General features: G+C 42.5%; 1 protein-coding gene across 1 annotated transcript in view; it reads left to right on the top strand.

The window, feature by feature from the left end:
- Nucleotides 1–1,153: 1,153 nt before the first annotated feature.
- Nucleotides 1,154–18,321, top strand: part of CRLF3 (cytokine receptor like factor 3) — a 42,752-nt gene continuing 25,584 nt past the window's right edge. The window contains exons 1-2 of the mRNA XM_042967488.1: nucleotides 1,154–1,359; nucleotides 15,553–15,760. Coding sequence (XP_042823422.1) covers nucleotides 1,243–1,359; nucleotides 15,553–15,760 — 325 coding nt within the window. The 5' untranslated portion in view covers nucleotides 1,154–1,242. The remainder of the gene's footprint in view (nucleotides 1,360–15,552; nucleotides 15,761–18,321) is intronic.

The raw sequence follows: 18,321 nt of genomic DNA, 5'->3' as shown, positions 1-18,321 counted from the left end.
ATTCGCTTACATTCCTGTCTCCAAGACCTATATACCTTTCCTCGCTTAATTTTGTCCTACCTAGGATGCCTTTCCACACCCCTTTTGCTTAGTTCATACCTTGATTCATTCCACAGATATTTGTTGAGTATTTAGTAAGTGCCCAACTACCTCACCTTCAAGATAAAGCTAATTTCCCATTTTCTCCAGAAGGGCTCCCCTTTTCTAAATTTCTCTAGTTCCAAGTGTCATTAACCTAGCACAAAACACGGTGGTAGAAAGAGCTTTATTCTGGTCAGGAAAATTGCGATCTAGCCTTTAGTACAGTCTCGTTGTGTAACCTTCAGCAAAACCCGTTCTGTCTGTTCTCTTTCCTGGCCGAGGCAACTTTCAGCTCTAACATCCATGGCCAGGGGTCAGGAAACTACGGCCCACGGCCAAATCTGACCCACCGCCTATTTTTGTAGGGCCCCTTGGCGAAGAATGATTTTTATTTTTAAATAGCTGAGAAATGGTGCAAAGAATATTTTGTGACACGTGAAAATTATGTGAGGTTCAAATCTGTGTCCATAAGGTTTAATGTGCACACGATCACGCCCATTTACTCACGATGTTGCAAGAGACACGGTGGCCCGCCAAGCTCCCAATTTTTACTACTTGCCCCTTGCTGAAAAGGCTTGCTTACACCCATCTTGGCCGCTGGTCATCGCCTTGGCTCCCTCATTAGTCTGCGAGCTTCTGGACGGTGGGGCTCTCGTCTGACCCTTTGAGCGTGGTGCCTGGTTCATAGTAAGCCGCTGCAGGGACGCTCCTTTGCTTAGGAGGTAGGACAAGGACGATTTAAGAGCCATCTGGGCTGAAATCTCGAGAAAGTTGATTTCCCTCTCAGCCCGTCTCTTCCTCCGTGAAATGGAGACACAAGGGGGGCTGGCAGGGAGGCCAGAATGAGATAAGATGTGGGAAGCACCCCCGCAAAGTGTCCTTACTAATGTTTCCCCGACCCCACGCGTGTCTGGAGGAAGCACCACAGCCAGGGGCTGCGCGTGCACGCGGTCATTGCGCGGTGGGACTGGAGGCGGGCGGCGCTGGGACCCGGAGGCGGGTCGCGCCGGGCGCCGGCGTGGCTGTCAATCAAGGCGGCCGTGGGGCGGGGCGGGGCGGCGCTTCCGCCTGCGCGTGGTCGCGCGGGGCCGCTCGCCGGCGCCCGGTTCAGTGGGGAAACCGCGCCCGCAGCCGCCGGCCGCGCGGCCGGACGAGGGGGCGATGGAGCTGGAGCCGGAGCAGCTGCTGCAGGAGGCCCGTGAGAACGTGGAGGCGGCGCAGAGCTACCGGCGGGAGCTGGGCCAGAGGCTGCAGGGGCTGCGGGAGGCGCAGAGGCAGGTCGGAGGGCCGCGCCCGTAGGGGCGCCGAGGGCCCCGGGGAGGGCTCGGGGTGCCCGGCGGGTGGGTGGAGGCCAGGAGGGACGGAGGGGCGCGAGTGTCCGAAAACTCTGAAGGGAGAAGGGAGGGGGCTCTGAAGGTGCGGGAGGCCCAGCAGGGTCTGGGAACGAGGGAGGTGGGTGCTGGCGGGGGGGTGGGGTGCGGTAGTGGGGAGTCTTAAGGGGAAGAGACAACTTTGGGGGATCGCGGGAGAGAGTGAGGAGCGTTCCCTAAGCCCTGTGGGGGCGGTGATGGGGATAGGGGTGGGGTCCGAGGTTGGGGAGAGGGAGAGCAGAGCAAAAACCGAGGGCGTCACGGAGGAGAGGGCAGTGAGGACCGTGGAGCGCTGGGGGAGGTGGGGATTCTTTGGGAAAACCTGCCATGGGGATGGAGACTGATTTTAGAGAGCCTGGGGAGGATATTGGAAGGGGAGGATTGAAGACACAGAGACAGAGGGTGATTGAGAAGCAATTGAGTTAACACCAAATGAATGGGATTAGTAGTACTTAATATCTCATATAACCTTGGATGCATTAAAAAAAAAAAGCCTTTAGCAGAACGTTATTCTATATGGTTTAGAATTTAAGGCGGAGCTATGTTGGAAGGGCAAAAGGAGATCAGAATACTTGAAGGAAAGAATACAAAAGTGTAGGGAAATGGAAAAACAGATTTAAAGAAAGTGCTGAAAGGAGAAGCTAAATATACTTTCAAGTGACAGTTTTATCTGTTCAATGGGGACATGGTTATCAAAGATAAAGGAACACCCTGGAACATAGAAGATACAACCCACTGCCAATGTGTTACTAGGACAGATAATCCTCAAGCTACTAGTCACACAGGTGCTTAGTAAATGCTGTGTGAGTGAATGGGTTCCACCTGAGTGGAATCATTTGGGTGAATGGGATTTTTCTACATCACACTTGATATTAATCTATATTGTTATCCTAGTAACTCCCATGCTGCACAGAATCTGAAAATGTACAACTGGTAAAAAGTGCTATGATAACAATGCCTTTGGATATTTTCCTCATTAAGGATATTCAACATACCCTAGGTTTTATATATTTTTAAAACCTTGTAGGGGCTCCTGGGTGGCTCAGTCGGTTAAGCATCCAACTCTTGATCTTGGCTCAGGCTATGATCTCAGGGGTTCCTGTGGGTTCGAGCCCCGTGGTGGGATTCTGTTTGGGGTTCTGTCTCTCCTTCTCTCTGCCCCTCCCCTTCTTGTTCTCTCTCTCTCTCAAATAAACTTTAAAAAACAACAACAACAAAAAAAACAAACCTTATAGAGCTCCTGTAGGCCAGGCATTATTTGTAGCCTAGTAGTAAAACTGGGAGCAAAATTTAGATATGGTTTCACCAGTCTGGTGAATGCTTTTCATGGCCTTCCAATGTGTTCATCTTGATTTCCACTTGAAAACATCTGCCTTATTCCTTCTGCTATTTTGAAATAGAGGTTCATTGTTTTGAAAGAGATTAAAGTATCTCTCTTATTATTTGACTAATGTTTAAGCCAGTTAAGATATCTTATATATGAGCAGGACTTTTGTTTAACTCATCTGCAACTAAAAAACAGTAGTGTTGACGCTAAAAGGATGAGTTTAGCACCTGGGAGTAGTACTTACTAATTTCTTGTGTAATATTGAATTCACTTAACAAATTTAGTATGATCCCATTCTGATTGGGTTAGAATTCAGTTTCCAGGCCTATATTCTTTTAATTCTTATATCCAGTCATTTAAATACAGGACGTACTTTCCTACAATTTGGTGTAGTTCAGTGTGGGTTTTTGTTTTGTTTTTTGAGGCCCATTGTGTCAGACTTGAGACAGAAAACACCAAGAGAACATCCATCACAGGTTCCTGATGACCCTGCCTTCTGACTAGACTAATAGCGTAGTTCTCTCTTGTGAACTGGAATGTGTTTTGTGCCAGTCCCAGTTACAAGGCGTCTCCCCTCAAAGCTAATTCTAGTGGACTGTATATGTTTGGGTTTGTAGAATAAGCCCTCTGTCAACTTGCATTTTAAGGAAAGTCTGTGTTACAAAAATGTTATCAAAATAAGCAGCTGCTTTTGTTTAGTGGCTAGGGTATTTTTAGGGTCCCAGTCATTTTCAGAATAACTACATAATATTTGGCTTTTTAGTCAAAGATTTTGTATGGGGGAAGGATGAGCTCAGAGGAGAGATCCTCCCCTTTGTGTATATTTTTTATTCATTGGTTTTGTTTCCTTTTGGTGTATGATTTTTTATTGATATATAATTTACATACCATAAAACTCATGCCTTAAAGTGCACAATTCAGCATTTTTTAGTATATTTGCAAAGTTCTGCAACCATCACCACTAATTCCAGAACATGTTCATCACCCCAAAAAGAAATCTCCTCCCTGTGAGGTATCACTCCCTCTGTCCCTGACAGCCAGTAAACTACTTTCTCTATTTGGATTTGCCTCTTCAGAACATTTCGTATGGATAGAATCATACAGTATGTGGCCCCTTGTCACTGGCTTCTTTGACTTAGCACAGTGTTTTCAAGGTTCATCCTTGTGGTAGCACGTTATCGATACTTCAATCCTTTTTATGGCTGAATAACATTTGTTGCGTGGATATACCACATTTTAGTTATACATTCATCAATTGATAGATACTTGGATTGCTTTCACTTTTTGGCTATTATGAATACTGTTGCTGTGAACATTCATGTACAGGTTTTTATGTGGATACATGGTCAGTTCTTTCAGTATATACTTAGGAATTGCTGGGCTGTATGGTAACCCTTTGCTTAACACACTTTTGAGCACTTTTTATTTTTTCTTTTGTTTCTTACCCTTTAAACATCTCTCACGAAGGGGTGCCTGGGTGGCTCAGTCGGTTGAGCATCTGACTTGCGGCTCAGGTCATGATCTCACAGTTTCGGCTCAGGTCATGATCTCACAGTTTGTGAGTTCGAGCCCCATGTCAGCCTTGCTGTTATTATCAGTGGAGAGACCTGTTGTATCCTCTGACCCTCTTTCTCTCTGCCCCTCCCCTGCTCATGCTCTCTCTCTCTCTCTCAAAAATAAATTAAAACATAACCAAAAAAAATGTCTTACGAAGTTTGTCTCATGTTAAGAAATCATGTCTATGAAAATCTAGAAGGAAGAAGAGTAAAAATATTTTGTTATTCTGTCAGAAACAACTGCCAGCATGTAGCAGTTTCTCCTCTTGTGGTTAGTTTAGGCCCTACCCTCTGTCTTTACAGAAAAGGAAGTTCTGTGTAGGAATGCACGGGTACTCTATAACTCTTGCTGTTTAAATAAGTTAAAGACTAGAGAGGTATGTTCGTTGTCTTCAGGAAATCAGATGATGTTTACAGCCAGCCTGGCCTAACTGATGTTGAAATCATTAAGAATAATTCTCTATAGTTACCTGGAATCCTTGGTACTAAGATGTAAATACCAGAGAAATTAACTCCCACTGTCCTTAAATACTCATTTGTTCATTCATCAGTAAATATTTATTAGGTGCCTGCTGTGGCTCAGAGATACTTCTAGGTCTTAGAAATACTGTGGCTAGGGAAACAGACTAGTGCTCTCATGGATTTACTCTTCCCTTTGTTGGTGGGTCTTGGGACTGTTACCCCTGAAAACAAAACAAATAGGAAACACCTAAATCCTTGTGTATTCATTTTCAGATTTCACTTCCATTGTGTTTTTCCTCACTTGTTTATTTCTGCAGGGTTGGTTTTCCTGCTTGTTGTAAGTAGAGATAGCTGATCAAGATGTCACGTAGTGATGTCATCTGGCCAGTCAGATGTGCCTCACAGAGTGACACTGCCTTGATAACATTGCCACTGTCTGGGGCCTGGTCCTTAAGCTTTGCAGGTCCAGAAACTCCCATCTTTGTATGTGATAAAGGGGGATGGATTAGTTTGAGGTACGAGAGGTGCCTACAGTGAGAAATACCAATTTTCTAGCCTGTGTACAGTTATAATGCATGCTAGAAAGTGAACATGTTGGCCTTCATATACCTTTTTTTTTTTTTTTTTTTTTTTTAAGATTGATTTGTTTATTTAAGTAATCTATGACCTCGGGGTTGAACACAAGACCCTGAGATCAGGAGTTAGTTGCGCTCTGTTCTACTGACTGAGCCAGCCAGGCATCCCCTTCATGTGCCTTTTGGTATGATTCAGTGTCTCTTGGGGCATTGATGAAAGCAAGTCTCTGTTCTTTGAGAATAGAGGGCCAGATCTTGTTACCTAATTAAGATACTCTGGTGAGGACCCTGCATAGCTCTGGACAGTGGTGTCCTTTGTTTTTTAATGTTTGTTTATTTTTGAGAAAGACAAAGAGCATGAGTGGGTGAGGTCAGAGAGAGGGGAATGGAGGATCCCAAGTAGTCTCCACGCTGACAGTGGCAAGCCTGATGCAGGACTCGAACTCACGAAATGTGAGATAACAGCCTGAGCCAAAGTCAGAGACTCAACCAACTGAGCCACCCAGGCGCCCCACAGTGGTGTCCTTTTGATCCTCGCTACCACAGATGTGGTTCGTGACCTGAGAGCTTATGAAGAATATAGCAATCAGGCCCTGCCCAGACCTACTGAATCGTAATCTGTACTTGCACAAGATTGTCAGGTATGATATGCATGCACATTAAAAACTGAGGCATACTCGCCTCTCGGGGCTCCATTCCAAGACTGTGGGATCATGACCTGAACTGAAATCAAGACTCAGACACTGAACCAACTGAACCAACCAGGCACCCCGAGACCTCTACTGATTTCCCTAGTTTAAACCCATAGGTGTGTTGTTAAAAATTGCTGTCCTTTATCCTCAAAGTTAAAACATTGTTTGAGGGGAGCCTGGCTGGCTTAGCTGGTAGGGCATGTGAACTTGATCTTGGGTTTCTGAGTTTGAGCCCTGCATTCGTTGTAGAGCCTACTTTAAAAAAACAAAACAAAACAAAACAAACATTGAGATAGCATAGGTTTGTTAATTTTTTAAAAAAAAATTTTAAAGTTTATTTATTTTTGAGAGATAGAGAGGGCACAAGCCAGGGAGGGGCAGAGAGAGACGGAGACAGAATCTGAAGCAGGCTCCAGGCTCTGAGCTGTCAGTTCAGATAATTTTTTGATTTAACTAGCAGTCTTGATATTCTTAATGCATAATACCATGTCCTCTATAGATCATTATTTCCACAGGGTTTGAAAACGCACAGCATACTAAAGACTGGGACAGATCTAGAACTCAGTGGGGAGGAAAAAGTCATTTCAGAAAAGCAGGGCAGGAAGTCTTTAGTAGCTTAGCAAAGAAAAGAAAGCTATCATTGCTGCTTTTATCTCCCACTTCCCCTTCTGTTACCCATTTCAAAACAGTCCAAAAATCTGACTGAAAATGATGTTACTACAGTAGTAGTCTTCATAGTGTCCTAAGAAAAGGTTAAATCTAGAGCTGGGGAAAACCAAGAACAGATGAACTAATTTTAAAATAACCTATAATTCTACTACTTACAGGCAACCACTGTTAACATTTTGGTGTATCCTTCTAGGCATATTATTTTGCAAAACTGAGAGACTACTGTATATACGACTTCATATTCATTTTTTTTTCCTTTTGGTTAGTTTTATATGGAACATTTAGCAACTTAGGGAGCATTTGTTGGTAGGCTAAAGCTGTATTGACGTAGGTATGCCAGAATACTGGAAGTGACTCTCTAGAAGCAAAACTAACCAACAGCCAAGGGGGAAGAAAAAAGCTGCACACATATTTGTGTGCAAAAGACCACGTGTTTACATTGGCTTTCAAACATATTTTCTCAATTATTTTCACACATTTAAAAAAAATATATTATTACGTTTCTTTATTTTTGAGAGGCAGAAAGAGACAGAGTGTGAGTGGGGGAGGGGCAGAGAGAGAGAGAGGGAAACAGAATCCGAAGCAGGCTCCAGGCTCTGAGCTGTTAGCACAGAGCCTGACGTGGGGCTTGAACTCACGGACCACGAGATCATGACCTGAGCCAAAGTTGGATGCTTAACCAACTGAGCCACCCAGGTGCCCCAACAAATTGTTTTTAAACATGGCACTCTGAAGGCACCTGGGTGGCTTAGTTGTTTAAGCATCCGGCTCTTGATTTCGGCCTAGGTCATAATCTTAAGGTTCATGGGATCAAGCCCCAGGTCAGGCCTTGCACTAAGCATGGAGCCTACTTAAGATCCTTTCTCTCCTGCTACCCTGCTTGCTCTCTCACTCTCTAAAATAAAATTAAAAAAATAAAATAAAGCTTGCCTTCTGAATCAACAATGTTAAAATCAGTGATGTTAATTACAGAGTGTGTGAACGTCACAGAGGTGCCCAGGTTTTCTCTGTGTAGATGTTGTTTTCGGTGTAAATGTAGTGTATGTATAATTTTGATAGAGAAAAACTACTTATTGCTATAAATCCGGTTAATCTGGCTAATTTATGATCTAAAAAGTCAACCAAATGTAGGACAGGCTTTTATTGAGGGTTATCAAGGGGTCACTTATATTTGCAGTTATTTTACTTTGCCAGCATTTGCTCCTATTAGCCATGAGACCTTGAGAAACTTTTTTTTTTAATATATATAGATTTAATATTTATTCTTTTTTTTTTTTTTTTCTTCTTTCCAAGAGAGACAGAATCCGAAGCAGGCTCTGGGCTCTGAGCTGTCAGCACAGAGCCTGATGCAGGGCTTGAACCCACGAACCACAAGGTCATGACCTGAGCCAGAGTTGGACACTTAATTGACTGAACCACCCAGGCACCCCGAGAAGCTTATCTTTTCTGATCCTCACTTTTCTTATCTGTATGGTGAGGATAAAGATAGTACCTACTTTGCTTGGCCAATGTGGGAATTCAAATGAGCAATGTATTTAAAATGCTTAGCACAATGCCTGGGACATATAAAGCACTTAATAAATATTAGCCATAATAATAATAATACCACTGAATATTATTGTTATTCAAGGAGACATTCCCTGCTTCTTCAAATGTCTCCTACTGTGTTTCCCAGCAGAATGCTGTTTTTGAGTGTAGATGGCAGTTTGTGGCCATCCTGCTTACGTAAGAACTTAATACGTTTTATTATAGTTACGTGTGCATGCAACTATCTCTTTTACCAGAATGACAGTTTTTTTGAGGTCAGGCCTATGCTTTATTCATCTTTATAACCCCAGCTCCTGGCACATATTAGACTTCAATAAATGCTGAATGAGTGCCTTTATGAATGATGTGGGTGTAATTTTGCAGACATTCTTTTTAGATTATTCATGGTCTTGATTCATTAATGCAGATAATCAAGAATTAAATTTGTTTTATCATACAGTTTGGTTATTTGTTGTTACATAATAAACTATGCCTAAGTGTAACGGCTTAAAAAACCATCTTATTTGCTTACTGTTCTGGGGATTGACTGGGACTGGGTTGGGCACTTCTTCCAGTTTTGCTGGCGACACTCGTGTAATTGCAGTCAGATGGTAGCTAAGACTGGAAAGTTCAAGAAAGAACGTTCACTTACCTGTTAGGAGCCTTAGTGGCAGTGGGACTCAGTTGGAATGCTGTCATGGCTGGGCTGGATGCTAGTCTCCCTCTCTCCTCCCTCCCTTCCCGCTTCTCTCCTCTTTCCACTCTTTACAAAGGAGTGGCTCAAGACCCTCAAAAGTGCAGAAGCAGCAGTTGCCAGACCTTCTAAAGGCTGAGAGCTGGAACTGACACAGCTTTAGTTCCACTGTGCACTTATGCCTGCAAGTGCACATCACAGCCCAGCCCGTACTCTCGGGGACTGAACAAAGATAGAGTATCAGGACGTGTGGTTCTTGGTTCCCTGGGGACCACTAATAAATGTTTCTGAATGTTCTCAAATAGATATTAAAAAAAAAAAAAAAGCGCCTAACTCTAAGAGAGGCAAGGAGGAAATGTAGCGGCACTTACGAGTCCGTAAGTGAGTCATACAATACAAATTATCTGTCACTTTACTCGCTTTGTGATGTGGACATGTTTATCTCTCTGACTCCACTATGTTACTCATCTACAGATGCTTTCTTCACAGGGTTGTGGTAGCATTTAAATGAGACCATGGCTGTAAGTACCTGGCACACAGTAGGTGTTCAGCAGATGATCGCTGTTGTTGCTGTATTATTATTGCCATCATCATTATTATTTTCAGTGACTGATATCTTGGTGTCCGTGCAAAGACAAGTGGCTGATGCAGTACATTTCACATGAATTGAGAAGAAACATTGTGGTTGGCTTTTCCAATTTCAGTGGACTATTTTATATCTTTTTTTTGATCGTTATGTTCTTCAGCTAAGTGTTCAAAGCCAGTCTCTAATTTTAAAATAATTTTGGGTGCCTGGTTGGCCTAGTCAGTGGAACATGTTTCCTCAGTCTGAGGATTGTGAGTTCAAGCCCCATGTTGGGTGTAGAAATTACTTAAAAATAAAACCTTTTAAAAAAATAACAAAAGAGTTTTAGTTGCTTGTTTGTTAATTGGGAAACTAAACTTGGAGGATAAAAATTATTTTCTTCTATAAAGTCAATTGTTTTAGAGGAGATGGAGATTTTGGTTTCTTAATTTTCTGAAATATGCTATTATATTTATTATATCATATTGTTTTACATTATATTGATGTAGCAACTGTATATTGCCACTGAAGACCACAGATGTTTTAAGTCGCATTCTGCATAGGTTTTATAACCTTTTTAGTATCTAAACTCATGAGGAAAATATATCAGTCTCTGTTACCTTGGAGGGCTATGAAGTATGCATTTACTAGGCTTTTGCAAGCCTTAGTATTGATACGTAAACTTGATGACTTTTTGGCATTTTGTGAACCCATCCTCATGTTAAAACATTAAAAATACAGTTGCTTGGTGGAGCCTGGGTGGCTCAGTTGGTTGAGTGTCCTGCTCTTGGTTTTGGCTTAGGTCATGATCTCACGGTTTGTGAGTTCAAGCCCTGAGTCAGTCTCTGGGCTGACAGTACAGAGCCTGCTTGGCATTCTCTGTCTCTTCCTCTCTCTCTCTGCCCCTTCCCTGCTTGCATTCTCTCTCTCTCTCAAAAATAAATAAACTTGAAAAAAAAATCACAGTTGCTTAGGGGACACTCAATTAAGCATTCAACTTGATCTTAGCTCATGTCTAGATCTCAGTGTTATGAGTTCAGGCCCTGGTTGGGCTCTGTGCTGGGTGTGAAACCTAGTTAAAAAAAAATTTTTTTTAACTTTTATTAAAAAAAAAATTATTTTTTTACATTTATTTATTTTTGAGAGATAGAGACAGGACACTAGTCAGGGAGGGATAGAGAGAGAGGGAGACACAGAATCCGAAGCAGGCTCCAGGCTCTGAGCCATCAGCACAGAGCCCGACGTGGGGCTCGAACTCAAGAACCGTGAGATCATGACCTGAGCTGAAGTCAGATGCTTAACTGACTGAGCCACCCAGCCCCCCCCCCCCCCCGCCCCAGTTTAAGGATTAGATTAAAGGATTAGATTAAACTGCAGTAGAAACTTTGTAAGTAAGCTTTAATGGTCTGTTACAGTAGAGGTTTGATGGAAAATTGGTTTGGAATATTATTAATCAGCATAAACAGTGTATATGACAACTTCCTTTTTGAGACCTTGAGTTGCTTATCATTTGTATTCTATTTAAATGTACTTTGTTACTATCACAGTTGTTTTGCCCTAGAATGGCTAGGTAGAATTTGGGGCTGTTTGGTAGTCTACCATGATTCTTTTTTTTTTAATTTTAGAGAGAGAACATGAGAGCTGAAGAGAGGAGCTGGATGGAGTGAGGGGCGTTGGGAATCTCAAGCAGGCTCCATGCTGAGTGTGGAGCCCCATGTGGGGCTGGATCTCACAACCCTGGGATTGTGACACAAGCTGAAATCACGAGTCTGATGCTCAGGGCACCTGGGTGGCTCAGTCGGTTAAGGGTCTGACTTCAGCTCAGGTCATGATTTCACAGTTTGTGAGTTCAAGCCCTCATTGGGCTTGGTGCTGGCGGCTCGGAGCCTGGAGCCTGTTTCAGATTCTGTGTCTCCCTCTCTCTCTGCCCCTCCCCCGCTCATACTCTGTGTCTGTCTCTCTAAAAAATAAATACACATTAAAAAAAAAAAAAAAAAAAAGAGTCTGATGCTCAACCAACTGAGCCACCCAGGGCCCCCAACCACACGATTCTTTATGCAAGGATAAGAAATACAGGGGCGCCTGGGTGGCTCAGTTGGTTAAGCATCCGACTTTGGCTCAGGTCATGATCTTGCAGTTGGTGAGCTTGAGCCCTGTGTCGGGCTCTGTGCTGACAGCTTGGAGCCTGGAGTGTTTTCAGATTCTGTATGTGTCTCTCTCTGCCCCTCCCCCGCTTGCACTCTGTCTCTGTCTCTCTCAGAAATAAATAAACATTAAAAAGAAAAAAAAGGATAAATACATGTTTCAGCAGGAAGTGTTTTCAGTCAGTACATAATTTATAGGTTTACCTGGGAACTCCTGAAAATGGGAAAAGTGGAAAGACCATGGTCCTTGGAGTCAGACTGTTTCTGGCACCATGAAGCCTTGGGAAAGTTATTTGATTTCTTCAAGATTCACCCTCTTCAGTGTAAACCATGGAGACCCACCTGTTAGAGTCATTGTGAAGTTAATGAGCTAACGGTGAACACGTTGGACCATGGTAACACGTCAAATAAGAAGAAACCACTCAGCAGTCTAGTCTGTGTTGTTTAGTTTCATAAAGCCAAGCAAATGAACTTGATTAGTTACATGATTGGATAAAAGGTGACTGTGGCTTAAATTATGAACTGTTTCAGGGGTGCTGTGTGACTCAGTCCATTGCGCATCTGACTCTTGATTTTGTGCAGGTCCTGATCCCAGGGTTGTGGGGTTGAGCCCCCCCATTGGGCTCTGCGCTGAGCATGGAGCCTGCTCAGAATTCTCTCTCCCCTTCTCTGCCCCTCTCCCCCACTTGGGCCCTCGCTCTCTCTCTGTCTCTCTCTTTCGAAAAAAAAAAGTGGGGAGGAACCATTTTGTGGAGAAGAAAATGATGCCAAGGTAGTATCAGGTCTGAAACAGCAATGGTTGGGGTTCTGTGAACAAAAGGGACCACACTTACAATGGAAGTGTAGGAAGTAGATTTGGAAGTGGAGTCTCCCCTCCCTGGCCCTCTCACTGCTTTATGTTCACATACTTCCTTTTTTTTCCCCCCCCCTCTGAGGTTCTGAAATAAAAACAAAACATATTTGGCCTCTGAAACAGTTGAAGGAGCTTTTGAATTCTTTCTAAAGAGGAAATTGACTTTACCTAACCAATGCACTTCCTGTGTGTGTAGTATCCGTTAAAGAGTGAGACAGGACCTCATTGGTATACTTCTCAACTGCAGAATTTCCTCTTGGTGCTGGGAGTGTGAACTGTACTACAGGGTTTTGACATGTTATCTTCATTTATTTTGGAATCTGTAAGGTCTGTCATGATTCACCTAGGGATCTTGTTTAAAACGTAGGTTCTGATTCTGTGGTTCTCGGTGGGGCCTAAGAGTCTGCATTTCTTTCTTTCTTTCTTTCTTTCTTTCTTTCTTTTTTAATGTTTTTATTTATTTTTGAGACAGAGAGAGACAGAGCATGAACAGGGGAGGGGCAGAGAGAGAGGGAGACACAGAATCCGAAACAGGCTCCAGGCTCTGAGCTGTCAGCACAGAGCCCGACGCGGGGCTTGAACTCAAACTGTGAGATCATGACCTGAGCTGAAGTCGGACGCTTAACTGACTGAGCCACCCAGGCGCCCCAAGAGTCTGCATTTCTAACAGCATTCAGGTGATACATCAAAATCATAAGGCATTCTTTCCCTAGTTCCTTAAAAAAGGTCTTAAAAATGTACATGATTAACTTCATTTTTATTCAGCAACATTTATTTCCCTGGTGCTATGTATGTTAGGGCCTGAGTCTTAAAGATCCCACAGGTGACTCATGAAGCAAATCAAGTACATTTTGAATATGGCTCCCTCCCTTTTTTTTTTTTTTTTTTCTTCAACCTTGGCTTGGGCTAATTTCATAGAAGTTCCTTAGCAACTGCACAGACAGTGATCAACAAACTTAAATTAGAATCTCTCTTTTTCCTTTTTAAAAAAAATTTTTTTTTTAATGTTTATTTATTTTTGAGACAGAGAGAGACATAGCATGAACGGGGGAGGGTCAGAGAGAGGGAGACACAGAATCTGAAACAGGCTCCAGGCTCTGAGCTGTCAGCACAGAGCCCGACGCGGGGCTCGAACTCACGGACCGCAAGATCATGACCTGAGCTGAAGTCGGCCGCTCAACCGACTGAGCCACCCAGGCGCCCAGAATCTCTCTTTTTCTTTATGATTTAAGGAGTTCTTTGGGGTGCCTGGGTGGCTCAGTTGGTTAAACTTCTGACTTTAGCACAGGTCATCATCTCACAGTCTGTGAGCTTGAGTTTGGCATCAGGCTCTGTGCTGACAGCTCAGAGCCTGGAGGCTGCTTCAGATTCTGTGTCTCCCTCTCTCTCTGCCCCTCCCCCACTCATACTCTGTCTCTGTCTCCAAAAATGAATAAACATTTAAAAAAATTTAAAAAAAAAAGGAATTCTTTCACTTCACACATACTATTGTAAGTTAAATTAATGTTGGAAGGAGAAAAAATTATTTCCATGATCCTTCCACTTCATCTAATCGTCAGACTGTCCCTGTATTTTCCTCCCTGTATTTCTTTGTACTCCTTGAACATAGGCATCTTTTGTTTTTACATGGTTGTGAATATTTCTGGAAAACAATTTTGTATTCTGCTTTTTAAATTTAGTATTAGAGAATAAATGGAAACTTTTTTAAATTTCTGTTAACTGTTAAAGTCGTATGCTTTGTGGATTTTCTTGGACTTCAAATGCTCTTGCAAAGATAAAGTTAGCAAAAGGGGTTAGAGTATAAATGTAATAATGTCATTATGAAACTAATATCTGCAAAGTAAGTATGTGTTTGCTTTAATTCAAGTTTTTGGCTTTTGTTAGAATTTTCCTGTTAAGTGGGAGTGAATTGTGTGTTATCCATATTCTTAAAAAAAAAAAAAAAAATCTTGTATCTGTATAGACAACTGGTTTGTTTTCAAAATATGTCTCAGCTGTAAAGATTTCCCTGCCCTACCTCCCAGAACAGCAGCTCTTACTCTGGGCTCTGTGGACCTGAGGGCAGTGTTTCTCAGAGTCTGGGCTGCAGAATCACAGGTGTGCTTGTGAAACATGAGAATTGTATCCATATACCCCTTCACCCTTCTCGAAGGTTCTGAATCATTAGGTCTGGGATGGAGCCCTACAATCTAAATTATAACAGGCAGCCTACATGATTCTTCTGCAAACCAAGTTTCAGAATTACTGTTTCAGGCAAGCCATGGTTGAAATTTGAGGGAATTTGTAGCTTTGAAATTGAATTAATTTCTTTAGGGTACGTATTATTCATTTTGCTGGGAAGAGGGTCTATAAATCTCTTGTTGAGATTTGCGAAGAGGAACGGGACTCAGAAAGGATGAAAGCGTTGTCCCAGAGGTGTGTTTTCATGAACATTCTCTGCCTTCTGTGAGCCTCTTTGAATTCTAAATAAATTCTTAGTTTTACCACAATGAGGGCATTTTATCCATTAGGTAATTAAAAAAATATATTAATGGCTTCTAATCTACCTTTTATTTACTACTTTTCAGTAAAATGAACCTTACTCCCCTCCTAATTTAAAATGTTTTTGTACTGAAACATACTGTTGCCAAGAACTACTTTGCGTAGGTAGTAATACTTTCTAACATTTTTTGGGAACATCAGTGTGCCAGTTATTTTACCAAGTGTAATACATAGATTATTTTTATTTAATCCTTACAGCAACCCCATGAGGTAAGCATTACACTGATTTGACAGTTAAGGAAATTGAGGTGTAGAGTGCTTAATTAACGTGACCAAAATCGACGGGGTTTGTGAACGACGGAACCAGGATTTGAGCCCATTCAGTTTTACCTGAAGGCCAGTTTTATGCATTTCTGCAAGTTTGTGCAAATCAGTCACATTTGATTTATCAAGAAATGGAAGATGGTTGTTGTGTAGTGCCTTGAGATTTTGAGTGATGCCCGCCCGTGTATTAGCCTATTCAGAGATTCTGAGTTTTTATGTTCTTCCTTTTCAGATCAAAGAGAGTGCATCCCAGACCAGAGATGTCCTCAAACAGCATTTTAATGACTTAAAGGGAACCCTTGGGAAGCTCCTGGATGAACGATTGGTGACCCTTCTGCAAGAGGTGGACACCATTGAACAGGAGACCATTAAACCTCTAGATGATTGCCAGAAACTCATAGAGCACGGAGTTCATACCGCAGAGGACTTAGTGCAAGAAGGTGGGAGTCCAGGGAGCCTGTTAAGTGTGGCACATTCAGATTGGCACTTTGTCGATTTCTCAGGGTGCCAACAGGCTTCTTGCCATCTGTGGGGTGCTTAGAATGTTCCTGCCTTAGGATGGTTTGTAATATAGGACAGCAGATACTGTGAGGTATCCCAGGGTGAGTGCAGTTAAAGTGTTAATTATAATTATTTACAAAACAAGGAGTTTTGTAAAACAAAAACAAGGTTTTTCTCAAATGGTTCTATGATAGGGTCTTACTCACTGTTAACACAGTGATTTTAAGGTCCTTTTGAGTCTATTTAAATGTTTTTCAGTGTTCAAATAATTTAATTCCATTGTTAGTTTTAGAAGGTTACAAATTACGATCGGTGTTTACTCCTGAAATCGTAGTAGTTCCGTACCTATCTGTAGCCCGTTATTGTGGTTAAAGCATGCCCAGATCTTGCCTTGCTACCCTCCCGTCTTCACACCCACCTTCCTCCCTTCACATACTTCTTTGTTGAGTGTATTAATTAAAAAGATCACAGTTCTGCCCTGTGGGGTTCACAGTACAGTGAGAGAGGCATACATGCTGAGAGCAATCTAAGACCCACAGGAGCACAGAAGGGAAAGCCCTTAACTCCGGGAGAGTGTAGGGTAGCTTTCTGTAGGAGGAGTTGCACAGAGGCTTGAAGGAATTCATTAAGCAGACAAAGGAAGAAAGGAGGTAACAGCACAATTTGAAGCAGAAGTAACATCACGAGTGAAGTGAATGGTGTATCAGGGATCTATTGAAGTATTTTAGGCAGCAGAGTTACACAATCAGATTTGAATTAAAAAAAAAAACAAAACAACAAAATGGTACTGCCTACAGTTTGGCGACTGTATTGGAGGTCATAAGACTGAGGTAAAAGAGGCCAATTAGGAAGTTGTAGCACTAATCCAGACAGGAAATGATGAAGGCAATGACAGGTAGAGATGATGTGGAGCTGATTTTAAGATTTTTCAGAAAGAGAATTGATGATTTTACTTCTTAGTGAGTGTTGATTACTGGTGATTGTCTGGATATTGGAGGATAAAGGGAAGGCCTTAGGATGACCAAAACCAGCCTGATTTTGGATTACCAGGTGAATTGTGCTGTTTATGGACATAAACAAAGGAGAAGGGTGGGCTTCACTGGGTAGTTGGGCATTCACTGTGGGGCAAGATGCCCAGAAGGTAGTTGGGAATGTGGCATGTGGCTTAGGAGAGAGATCAGTATGGCAGTATGACAATGATGGTGTATACATCGAGTCTGAATCCATGAGAGTAAGTGAATCATCAAGAGTTAGTGTACAATATTGAGAAGAGAGGGTGCCAGAGGGTAGACGGTGGGGGATGCCAGCATTTAAAGGACAGTTGAGGAAAAAGGAGCCAGAGGAGACTGAATACCACCCATTCTGCATTGAGTGCTGTGAATGGCATGCGATAAAAAGGGTGAGTGGCTAACAAGTCTGTCATTCCAACTGGAAATTCATCCCTTTGTGGTAACATTTAGAATGTGCTATTGGTATTATCTGTAGATGCTAATTACATTTTGTCTTCTCTTCAGTGAGAACTGCTTATTTGACACTGACCCTAGCAGTGCCTTTGAGAAAATGCTTCTTAGTGGGACCACAGAACGTCTTTCCCTGGAGGCTTTGCATTTGGAAACAAACCCAGAAGTAGTTCACAGGTCATCCATCACCCTGAGGACTGAGAAATGTTTTTATTTTAGAAAAGAAATCCTTTGAGGCATAAACTTGTTTGTTACAGCATCTGATGCTTAAATTTTTTTATATTTCAGAAATATTTTGAATTTCAATCTCTTCCTCTCAAGGGATAAAGCCTTATTGATGGAATTTTGAGGACTTTCAGGCATTGTTCAATATGTCTCTGTTTTCCTGTTGGTGAGGGAGAATGTCATGTTATATGGTCCCCAAAAACTTGAGTCACTCCAGGGCACATTCAGATGGAAGGAGTCCCGATACTGTTTCTTCGGGGTCCTGGAAGGACACAGAAGTTGTCTTTATATAGCTCCTCCTTTTTATTTTTCTGTGGAATAATTTTTTTTTTAATGTTTGTTTATTTTTGAGAGAGAGAGTGTGCGTATGAAAGAGGGAGTGGCAGAGAGAGAGGGAGACAGAGGATCTGAAGCAGGTTCTGCGCTTGAGAGTACAGAGCCTGATGCGGGGCTCAAACTCACTGACCTCGAGATCATGACCTGAGCCAAAGTCAGACGCTTAACCGACTGAGCCACCCAGATGCCCCTCTGTGGAATAATTTCTAATGTGTGATATTCTTTCAGGAAAATAGCTGTATCATTTGACTTTATAAGACCCCGTGCCCTATTCTTCTGTCAGGGTAATACCTGTACTGGCTCCTATTGGAGTTCTGTAAGTCAAGATTCTGTAGGAGAGATGGCAGAGAGTACCTGCACCTTGTCCATTGCATAAAATTGGTTGACAAACTAGGGGCGCCTTGGTGGCTCAGTAGGTTGAGCATCCGACTTCGGCTCAGGTCATGATCTCGAGGTCAGTGAGTTCGAGCCCCGCATCA

The sequence above is a fragment of the Panthera tigris genome, chromosome E1 (genome assembly GCF_018350195.1).
Source record: "Panthera tigris isolate Pti1 chromosome E1, P.tigris_Pti1_mat1.1, whole genome shotgun sequence".
Lineage (NCBI taxonomy): Eukaryota > Metazoa > Chordata > Mammalia > Carnivora > Felidae > Panthera > Panthera tigris.
Note: the sequence above shows the minus strand (reverse complement) of the source record. Positions and strands in the feature narration are given on the sequence as shown.